At 56.8% G+C, this 11,299-nt stretch overlaps 1 protein-coding gene across 3 annotated transcripts in view; it reads right to left on the reverse strand.

Annotated features, from left to right (window-relative positions):
* Nucleotides 1-4,091, reverse strand: part of LRCOL1 (leucine rich colipase like 1) — a 29,514-nt gene extending 25,423 nt beyond the window's left edge. Inside the window, exons 1-5 of one of the 3 annotated variants that reach the window (XM_046025888.1) lie at nt 3,841-4,091; nt 2,357-2,482; nt 2,130-2,255; nt 1,934-2,056; nt 439-659 (exon numbers count right to left, since the gene is read on the reverse strand). In XM_046025888.1, coding sequence (XP_045881844.1) covers nt 657-659; nt 1,934-2,056; nt 2,130-2,255; nt 2,357-2,482; nt 3,841-3,930 — 468 coding nt within the window. In that variant the 5' untranslated portion in view covers nt 3,931-4,091 and the 3' untranslated portion in view covers nt 439-656. Of the gene's footprint in view, nt 1-438; nt 660-1,423; nt 2,057-2,129; nt 2,256-2,356; nt 2,483-3,840 lie in introns of those variants that run through there. The other 2 variants (XM_046025887.1, XM_046025889.1) reach the window with 2 other exon arrangements.
* Nucleotides 4,092-11,299: the final 7,208 nt, after the last annotated feature.

The following is an 11,299-nucleotide window of genomic DNA, read 5'->3' on the forward strand; positions in this document are numbered from 1 at the left end:
AGGTGTGGGTAATGGAAACCCCGGAAGATCGTCATCGGGGTGACTAAGGTGCTGAGCTCTGGGGACGGCAAGAAGCCGCTGGTGCGGACAGGCTCTAATTAGCTGGGGCATCTGTTCCGAGATGCTACCGGACCTGGGGCCAGAGCAGGAAGGACGGAAGGACAAGTGACCCAAGGAAGCGGGAGCCCCTCCAGGGCATCCTCAGCTCCCACCTGCTCTTGGTGGCCCCTTTTCAGTTTGGAACAACTGACAGATCGTCTCTACTTGCAAGGACAAGAGGGGCTTGTGCATGGGGAAGGGCTCCGCCTCTTAAATGCTCCAGCTCTGGCTTTCCCTTCCTGGTGAGACTTGATCTCTGACTAGACTCGCATCCTCAGGAAGGCAACCTTGTCCTTGACAAGCAGGTGCCACTATACCACTCCTCCACATTGTTTTTACCTTTGTTGTCTGAAAACAAAAATGGATGCGACAAAACACATTGGGTGAGTCAGCAGATGTTTATTGATGGGAAGGTTCTGGGAGCCGCAGTTTGTCCGTGGACCTGCGCATCATCAGCCTCGGGAGCTCACCAGTGGGAGAAGGGACAGACACGTCTGACGCCTCCAGGTTCTCACAGCCTGGAGAGAGCAGCGTGGACCCGCGAGCCAAGCTCCCTGTCACTGAAGGACCAAGTGAGAGAAAGTGCCACATGCACGGGGGAGACAGGTGCCTCACAGCTCTCCGCCCCCCTCGGATGGAGTCAGCTCGCCTTCGGCCAGGGCAGCCGTGGGAGCCCAGCAGGGCACACGTTTCTGTGAGCACCTGCTGGGCCCAGGGCTCCTCAAGGAGCCGATGGCACCGCACCTAGCGAGATGGGGTTGTGTGCTCAAGAATGTGGTCCTTAGGGGCGCCCAGGTGGCTCAGGGGGTTAAGCCTCTGCCTTCGGCTCAGGTCATGATCTCAGGGTCCTGGAATCGAGCCCCACATCGAGCCCTGCATCGGGCTCTCTGCTCAGCAGGGAGCCTGCTTCCCCCTCTCTCTCTGCCTGGCTCTCTACCTACTTGTGATCTCTTTCTGTCAAATAAATAAATAAAATATTAAAAAAAAAAAAAAAGAATGTGGTCCTTACCTGGGGGACAGAGACCGCTTTGTGATCAGAAAGAAGTTACCGATCCCAGCCTCAAGCCAGGTGCCTGAACACCCACACAACACGGCAGCCTCGTGTTCTCTCCACGACCCCCGAGCCTGTCCCCAGTTGCCGTGGCCCCCACCCTTCTCTAAGCTCCCACTCCCTTGTCTCTGGTACCCGCCCTTCATGCCTTCACTGCCTCTGACACCCCCGTCTCCATGCCCCCATGTCTGTCCCCCATCTCTGCCCACATCACCGTCTCCCATCTCCATCCCCATCTCCGTCCCCCCATCTTCATTTCCACGACCACCGCTATGTCTGCCACTCCCACCCTGGTCTCCATCTGCCCAGGTCCCCACATGTGCACCCCCACCACGATCCATCTGCAGGGCACGGGCGCAGGTCTTGTGCTAGGAGGCTGACCTCTGTCCTTCTGGTTTTAGGGTTACTGTTCCGCTATCACAAGGGTGCAAAAGGAGCGGAGGAAAGGAGAGCGCGGCTCTGGAGTCCTCCTCCCTTGGGCGGCCCTTCCTCAGTCCCAGGGTTGCGAATCCTGATGCTGCCCCTGCTCGGGGCTCACCGCGCAGCCCCGCATCTAACGGCCCTTCACCAGGCGCGCGGCACCTGCTTCCCACTGGGACCCTGGCCGCTGGGCCCGTTCTCCCCAGGGCCTCTTTCCTTTCCGGTTAAGGAAAACAGACCCGGAGGCCGCCGGCGTCAGCCCCTCCCGGAAGGGGGCGCCCCGCGGGTGTGGAGACCAGGCCCCGCTCGCGGGCCGCCGGCCTCGGGCGCCGCGGGAAGCCCCTCCCGGGGGCGGGCGCTCACCAAGGGCAGGCACTGCGCCAGGAGACCGCTCCGGCGGACGCAGCGGGGACGGCTGACCTCGCTGAGCGCGATGCAGCACTGGCTCCGGCACTCCCGGTGGTGGCCGCAGCGGGCGCCGTCGGGCTGCGGACGCAGAGGGGGCTCGGCTCCGGCCCCTGCCGCGCCCCGCCCCGCCGCGCCCCGCCGCGCCCCTCACCCTGCGCCAAGGCGTGCACTGCCGGAAGATGTCCCTGGGCCTGCAGAACTTCTCCGAGCTGGCGCTGTTGGTGACGCAGCAGCGGCTGCGGCACTCGGCGTGGTCGGAGCAAGCGTCCCAGTTGGGCTGCGGGGACACCGAGCGCCGCGGCTCCCCACCGGCCCCTCCCCCACCGCGGGCGGCCCTGCCCGCCCCGCCCCCCGCCCCGCCCCCTTGCCCGCTAGCACCTTCCGCCAGGGCAGGCACTTGAGGAAGATAGTCTTGGACACGCAGAAGGCTTGCGGGTTCAGGCTGCTGGGGACGCAGCAGCGGCTCTGGCACTCGGAGTGGTCGTCGCACGCTTCTCCCGTCCTCTGCAAAGCCGGGCACCGTCTTGCGGCTGCCCGCCAGGGCTTCCCCGTCTCCGAACACCCACCCCTTCTTTCTGCGTCCCTTCAGGTTTCCTGGAATATTCCAGACCTGGCGGGTTCGGTGGCCGGTGGGGTGAGAGGGAGCCAGAGGACAGGGAGAGAAAGGGAACTGACGTCGTCTGTACCTGTCGTGAGCCACGTGGACAGGAGGGTAAACTGAGGCACAGGCTCAGAGATGGCAGGTGCCTCCCGAGGGGTCACAGAGTCAACCCAGAGCTGTGGCCGGGATCCCATCCCACCCCCTGAAGGCCACCTGCTCCCCAGGCCTTTGATCCAAGTTTTCAAACTTCAGGTCTCAAAATTCCTCTGCAAACTCAAAAACTTACTAAGGCGCCCAAAGCTGGCATCAGTGTGAGTTCTTGCTAACGACTTTAGAAGTTTTACATGTTTATGCCAAAACCTATTTAAAAATAGGCTCCCTGTCCCATGTTAACATAAATAGCAACTTTTTAATGAAAAATAGGTATATTTTCCAAACTAAAGGAAACACGCTGACTCCCACCTGGCTTCCCGAGGCTGGGGGCTGTTGGGGGTGAGGTTCCCCCCTCAACCCTTGTCTCCGTGGTAGACCCCAGCCTCACCCCCTAGGGAAGGGAGGGGCAGGGCAGAGCCTCACACACAGCTAGTCTGGCGGACCCGGGTCCGGAGCACAGGGCGGCTGATGCCTCCACACTGGAGACTCACTCGCAGGCATTCACACACCGAGAACTTCTGTTTGGTTTGGTTTTGAAGATCTTAATAAAACTGAAGCTGGGAAGGCACTTGGGGACCAGGGCCTGGAGCCCAGCAAGGCGGCTTTTCAGGTGAGAAGCGGCCAGACTGGGAAGCTCACTCCTGGCCTGAGGCACCGAGGACGCTTCTGGGCCATGGCCCAGCACCAGGCTCCCCAACCCCAGCTCCCCTGCCTCACATGGGGCCCCGAGGCCCCGGCCTCCAGCGGGCTGCCCGCTGTGCAGTGGGTGCTGTGGACGTGGAGGGACTGGTGCCTTAGGGGGGTGAAGAGGCAGTGCAGGCACTCTCACGCTGCCCACACCCCTCCCAGCAGAGACGCTTTCTCGACCCCCAACCCACCCCCACTGTGCTGCCATCTGGCCTGGATTTGGTGTTGGGGTCCCCAGCACCAGAATCAGCCATCCTGGGGGCTCCAGGGCCTGGGGAGGAGGATGTGCTCCCAGGCACCCTCCTTTCCAGCCCCCAGACCAGACTCATGGGGGCGGACACTGCAGGGAAGGAGCTGGGAGCCCCAGAGAACCCGTGTGAGGCCGCATCCGCGGGAGCTGTGCCACGGGGTGTACGCTGACCTTATGGAACAGGAACAAGCTCTTGGGTTTCCAGGCCTTGCACATGGGCAGCAGCGAGAGCAGCAGCAGCAGACGCCGGGCACACGCCATTGGGCTCTTTGTTTGTTGACGCCCCAGACGTCCATCCCTGCCCCCACGGCACCCGCGTGGGCACCCGCTTCCTGGCCTCCGTCCCAATCTTGCCTTTGCAGAATAGAGTTTTTTTAATTAATAACTAATAATTATTTTCTAGAGCAGTTTTAGGTTTCCAGAAAAATCATGCATCAAGTACAGAGAGTTCCGGTACAGCCGCGCTTCCCCCGCCTGTCTTCTCTTATTAACTAGTGTGGGCGGGGTTGCCAGGGAGGGGCAGCTGATAGTGATACATTGTTAACAACCACACGCACAGCTTCCCCAAGGCTCACTGCTTATGCGGGAAATTCTGTGGGTTGGACATATGCCACCAGATTAGCACACAGTGTTTCCACTGCCATAAAACTCCTGGGCTCCTCACATTCCTCCTTGCCCAGGAAACCCTGGCAGATGCAGATCTTTGGCAGAATCTTTTTTGGGCCTGTCCTCGTGCCTTTCCCCCAATGTCCTGAGTTGGAACCCTACAAATGCAGCCCTTCCAGACCCCCTTCCTTCACTCCCTAAGACTCATTTAAGGATCCTCCAAGTGCCTTCTATGGCTTGGTAGCAAATCTCTGTTTATCACTGAGAGGAAAATGAATTCTCAACACCCCTTTCTTTGGGGAACACTTGTGCCTCTCTGAGTTAAACAGGAGCCTCTCTGCTCTTAGAGAGCTCCCGTGGGCCCCTCATTGCTCAGCCCCCTGCTCAGTCCAGCTCCTGTCTCCCCGGGGCAGGCAGGACACCCGGGGCCTAGCCATCCCTGTCCCTACGCTGGGGTGGAGCGCCTGCAGCAGCCGCCGGGCACACGTGACTCTCCCAGCCTGGATCCAGGAGGGACGGCCAGGAGGTCCAGGTCAGCCTTGGATCTAGTCTGAGCTGCCGCCACCCTAACGGGGTTATTTGGCTCGCTATTCATAAACCTGACAGCTTGGCCTCCAATTTTGCCCCTTTTCTCTTGGGGTGCCTCGGTGGCTCAATTTGTTGGGCATCTGCCTTGGGGTCAGGTCATGATCTCAGTGTTCTGGGATGGAGTCCCGTGTTGGGTTCCTGGCTCAGCAGGGAGTCTGCTTCTCCCTCTGCCTCTGCCTGCCGCTGCCCCGCTTGTGTTCTCTTGCTCTCTCTCAAATAAATACATATATTCTTTTTAAAAAATTAAATCATAAAGTATACAATTCAGTGGTCCTTAGTGCACTTTTTTAAAAGATTTATCTTAAAATTTTTATTTATTTGACAAGATCAGAAGTAGGCAGAGAGACAGGCCCCTGAGATCATGCCCAGGACCCTGAGTTCATGACCTGAGACAAATGCAGAGACTTAACCCACTGAGCCACCCAGGCACTCCTAAAATATTTATTTTAGAGCGAGCGAGCACAGGAGCCCACGTGGGAGAAGGAGCAGAAAGAGAGAAACTCTTCAGCAGACTGTCCACTGAGCTGGGCTCCATCTCATGACCCTGAGTCCATGACCGGAGCCGAAACTAAGAGTCAGGTGCTCAACTGACTGAGCCTCCCAGGCACCCTGATCTAGTGCATCCTTAATGTTGTGCGACCACATCCTCTATCCAGTTCCAGAACATTCCATCATCCCATAGCACCACCCGGAATCCATCAGTTCTTTCTGGTGTCTTCCAGAGGTCAGAGCCTCTGGGGAGCATTCTGACACCGAGGCCTCAAATCCCAACACATTGGGTCCCAAAGCCACATGGGCACAGGAGCCTCACAGGCGAAGGAGTAGGTGCCCCCTCAACCCCGAACCTCTGGCCTCAGGCCTGTTTCCTGCTCACTCTCCCCACCCCCCACCCCGTCCATGTTCCAGAACCTCTTCTCGAATTTGTCTTCCTGCGCCCTTGACAGTGCTCCCGTCAGGACCAGCCCCCAATCCAGGGCCCACAAACCTCAAACTCAGACCTGCCTTGAGTTCCCGTCCCAGGTTCCCTCTATTTGCTTCAGGGCCTTGGGGGGATGCTGAGCCTTTCTGGGACCTTGTTTCCCTGTGTGTGAGGTGTGGGTGGGCTCCCACCGTCCCATCTGTGTCCCCTGAGCCTCTGGTTTCCAGAGGATTTAGGGAAGCCATGCTCATCTCGCCTTTTGTTCCTTCCTGGGGTCACTTGTGCTGCAAAGCACATGGAATCCTGTTTGCTAAGCTTCCCAGACTGTTCGGGTCCCGAGACTGGGAGCATTCCAGACTGTGAAACAAGTCCTCCCTGGGGTCTGGTCCGGCCCGGCACCAGGAATTCAGAAGCACGGAATCCCCCCAGGGATATAGGCAGCCGCACAGTGGCCTGTGTGCCTGGAGGAGGGGACACAGATGGAGGAGGAGGTCACGGTAGCCGGTAGCCGAGCAGGATGGGGGAGGACAGTGGGGCAGCATGGGGCTGCCTGGGGACTCCTGGTTGGGGGCAGGCAGCTGGTCAGGAAGGTCATGAGGAGACGCTGGGGCCAGAGCCAGGCAGGGGTGCGGGGGCAGGGAAGGGGCCTCAATGGCTCTTCCCTGCCACTCAACAGGAGCGCCCGATGCTCTGACGTCGGATGCTGGCATTTCCCCAGAGCACTGACAGCACATGTCCTCTCAGCACCCATTCAGCTTCACAGAAACATCCAGAAATGACCTGCTGCTCATGTGAAATGCAAGTCCCGGTGAGGACGAACTCAGCAACAGGAGACATCTCAGAAAGGCAAAGGGAGGTTTGCAGGGCTCACCATTTGCATCACAAAACTGCCAGTGGCCAAGACGCAGCGTCTTCGTCTTCATTTTAGCTTTCTTTCCTTTTGTACTGAGTTTTTCTGTGGGGACGGAGCTCGCACACAGCGGCATGGCTGGACCCATCTCACTCACAAGCTTTGCTAACTGGTTTCAGAAGAGACACATATACACGGGGAGCTTATCTGATCTGCAGTCACTGGACCCTGCCAGCCTGGGAGGCAGAGCACAGAAAAGCCACACACGCCTCGCTCTTCCACTTTTTGCCCCTAAAAAAGCACTTCACGGTCTATTTCGGTGCGTGGTACTGGTGGTGGTTACATATCTTCCCTCCAGAGATGCAATGGCGACGTCTGCACGGGGGTCTCACCTGCTGGCGGACGGCGAGGTGTGAGGGTGAGGGTCCCCCGTGTTCCCAGCACAGAGCATGGCGGCCTTGAGCATGGCCATCCAGGGCATCTTCCGCCCCGCTGCTCTCAGGCCACTGAAGCCGCCCACCCCGCGGCTCCTGCCACCACTTCGCAGACCCCCAGGTGCCCGAGGTCAGACCATACAGAAATAGCCCTTACGAGGTAGCCAATTGTCTCCACGGTTCAAGGCCAGACCCACCTTTTTGGGCCAGACTGTCCATGAAAGAGGAACCCGGACCCCAGACTGCAGTTGGCCAACTCTAGTCTGTCAGCTGGCCCTGGATGACCAGCCCTGGGCTGGCGATGAGGCTTCCCCAACTCAGGACCAGCCTGAAGCGCCAACTATGCCCCCTAACCACTCATGTGAGATGTCTACACCAGTCGCTAGCGCTTCGCAACACATACAACACGGTGGGTGGACTGACCATGGATGTTGGTCCCTCGCTGTCCTGGAGGCTGGATGTCCAGACCCAGGTATGGGCAGGGCCATCCCCTCCGAGGCTCCTCTCCTGGGGCACAGACACATGGACTCCCTGAGCTGAGCTGAATCCTACTCTGCTGACCAGGGCCCCAGTGTTTTCTGGGGGCTCCAGGCATGGTGGGAGGGGTGCAGGAACCCATTCCGTCCCCTCCCTACAAGTCAAAGCTCTCAGATGCCCTGAAGCACACGTCCTGGAGAAATAACACCAATGATGGGGTGGGATAAACATTTTTGAATATAAACATTAAATCCATAGCCATTATATGAATTTTGAAAGTCCTGCTTCCATATCTTATCAATCCTATTGGTATAAGTATTCTAACTACATAAAAGCTAAATTTGAATCACACTTGAACATTTTATTTCATTTTTTTAAAGACTTCTATTTATTTATTTGCCAGACAGAGACATAACGAAAGAAGGAACACAAGCAGAGGCAGTGGGAGAGGGAGAGGCAAACTCCCTGCCGAACAGAGACCCCGATGTGGGGCTTGAACCCAGGACCCTGGATCATGACCTGAGCTGAAGGCAGATGCTTAATGACGGAGCCACCCAGGTACCCCACAACTTGAACATTTTAGAATATCAAACTTGCTGTGTTCTTTTTGCTGCTTAAACAGGAGTAAAAACCTTATGGTCTCAGACCTTCTTGTGGGGCCTTGAGAAGATCAGTGCCTTGCTTAGAAAATTGGGCCTGATATGCCCAATCCATCCAACGGTCCACACCCCACGGACACACTGTCCACACAGAGCAGCTCCACCCCACCGTTGTCAACAGAAGCCAAGAGATGGAAGCAGCCCCAGGGTCCAGGATGAAGGGTAAACAAAATGTGGTCCATCCATACGAAATAGAATCCACCTGCAAAAGGAAGGGACTTCCGGCACCGGCCACCCATGGAAGGACGCAGAGGACACGGTACCGAGGGAAAGAGGCCAGAACCAGAAGGACAAACATGGGAGGAGGATCCCGGTTACCCGAGGCCCCAGAGCCATTGGGCTCCTAGAGACGAAGCGGATGGTGGGCGCCAGGGGCTGGCTGGGGTCCGTGTTTAGTGGGGACAGAGTGTCAGTTTGGGAAGACGAGAGAGTCCCGGATCCGGATCTGGTGGCCGCTGACAACGGTGTGACTGTGCTTAATATCCGCGAACTGCACCATTACAAAGACTACGATGGTAAAATGTTTACATGAAGTGAATCTTACCACAGGAATCAAAGGCCAACAGGCCCCCACCTCACTGGCCCTGGAGGCAGAGTAGTTCCTGAACTTGAAGGACTGGCATTCTTTTTTCTTTTTTTCCAAAGATTCTTATTTATGTGACAGAGAGAGATCACAAGTAGGCAGAGAGGCAGGCAGAGGGGGAAGGGGAAGCAGGATCCCCGCCGAGCAGGGAGCCCGATGCATGCACAGCTCCATCCCAGGACCCCGGGATCATGACCCGAGCCGAAGGAAGACGCCTAACAACTGAGCCACCCAGGCGCCCCTATATATTTTTTTATAGGAGTCTCTTTTCTTGGATGTTTGCTTATGAATGTCTCAGACCAGACATCTGTCTACAGGCTTTCCTTCCAACCCCAACATCAGGTATGACTCCATAGTATCTCAGTCTGGCAAGTAAAACTTGAAGCAAACCTCACCAAAGATTACGGATTCCATTATATTATTCCTCAATCCATGACTGCCATAAACCCCTTACGCTGGGGCCTTACCCTCCCTGTGACTTTTGCTGTCTCTGAGCAAAGGTGGCGTGCCCCGGACCAGGACCACTCTGCACTCCTTCGCACAGGAGCAGGCCACAGGGGGAAATGCGCCAGATGGCACAGTCCTTGAAGAAAATCTCTCCCAAGAAGTTGATAACTGCCCAAGTGTTCCATGGTCCTGCCTTTTTATCCTAGGCCCCGACGGCTCCTCTGTGGAGAAGTGAGACCAGCCAAGCCATGATTCCAGAAAAGACTCCAACTGGCGAGGGAGATTCAGGAGGATGGAGGCCAAGAGAGCCCAGGGCAAAGTCAGGGGATCTCCTCTCCTACTGTACCTGTCCCACCTTCCACCCACAGGGAGACTTTCACCACTCTGCAGGAGGGACTGCATGTAAGCGGGCATGGCGGGGCACACGGGAGTGGGAGCCAGCCAGGGATGCTGACTGCAGCCACCGCAGCAAGCCCAGCTCCCCCCCCAACCTCCCCCCCCCCCACTTCCAATTCAGGACCAGCCAAATCATGTCCCCCAACCAATCAGGTGGGATGCCCCCATCTCCTGTCGGGGCACCTCCACCACCTTCTCCACCTCCAGCATCCTCCCCTGTGGGTTTGTGGGTCCCACCTGGGGGCTGACTCCCAAGCCTGGGTAAAGGGCCTGTGTGTCCTCACTGGCTGGGGGGGAGGGGTGTCTTCATCTATTTCTGCAGACACCGTTCATTCCATAAACGTTTGCGGACATACTCATTGTTGACTAGCCGCCAGGAGAGGGCTGCGCGCCCCCTCTCCACCCCCCACCCCCCACCTGAGCGCTTGATCTAGTTTGCCCAATGGTTGTGTCAACTCACAGGTGGCGCAGAACGAGGAAGATCGCTGCAGGGCGAGCTGGGGGTGCCGGAGCCAGGACCGGGCCAGCCGGGCTAGCCGGCGAGCTGAGGAGGCCGGGTGGGAGGCTCAGGCCTGGAAAGCGGGCACCACAGCGGCTCTGGAGGGGGACTCTGGGCAGGGTCAGGGCTGGAGCAGGGACGCACGGGGACTGGCGTGCTTACCGCCCTCTCTCAGGCCCTGTGGGTGGGCGGCGCGCAGGGGGCGGTTCTCTCTCCATCGAGTCCCGGCAGGGTCGGGCAGCCTGGAGACGCAGGAGTGCACGGGGTCCGGGGGTCCAGGAACTCCAGCCGCAGTGGCGGGGGTGGGGGGGGTGGAGGGGAAGGGGTGCTGTGATGCGCATGGGGCTTCTATTAGGGGCAGCCGGCTTTCTAAACTCCGACTGTGATGTTTGCACAACCCTGTGAAGATAAAGAAACAGTGAGTGCCACACTCCAAATCGGTAAATCGTTTGGCATGTAAATTTGATCTCCATAAAGCTGTTTAGAAAAGGAAATCTATTCTTGCTTTTATTCTGAACTTTTAACTTGGTTGTTTTTACATTGTTATATTTTTTATTCTATTCTTGCCTTGGAGTAGTATTTCCTGCTAACCAAAGGTTTTAGAATTCAATTGAATAACAATTTTTTCACTTGTAAAATTTCACTTGTAAACTTTTTCACTTGAAAAACTATTATGAGACTCAGTCCTCCTAAGACTAATTTCTTTAACTTATTTAAAAGTATTATGTGGGCACCTCAGTGGCTCAGTCCTTAAGTGTCTGCCTTTGGCTCAGGTCATGATCCCAGGGTCCTGGGATGGGGCCACGCATGGGGCTCCGCCATCCCCCCCTCACATGCATGCTCTCTCTCAAATAAATAAATAAATGTAAAGTATTATGCAAATAATAAATGTTAATGGACACTGTGGCTGTCCTTACAAGTTCCGTGACTAGGGTCCACAGGGTTTTCTCCCAGCCTGGGGAGTTTGCATTAAGTGTTTTCATTTTATTTTTTTCAGTAAACAGGTGGTTGTTTTTTTTTTCTTTCGTCCCTTCTTCTTCTTCTTTGCCCAACGTGGGGCTTGAACTCACGAGCTCAGGATCGAGTCACATGTTCTACCAACCAAGCCTGCCAGCGGCTCCCATTTGATTTCTTCATTTTCTTTCCAGCAGATTTCTGGACACCCCGCATAA

Source organism: Meles meles, chromosome 12 (genome assembly GCF_922984935.1).
Source record: "Meles meles chromosome 12, mMelMel3.1 paternal haplotype, whole genome shotgun sequence".
NCBI lineage: Eukaryota > Metazoa > Chordata > Mammalia > Carnivora > Mustelidae > Meles > Meles meles.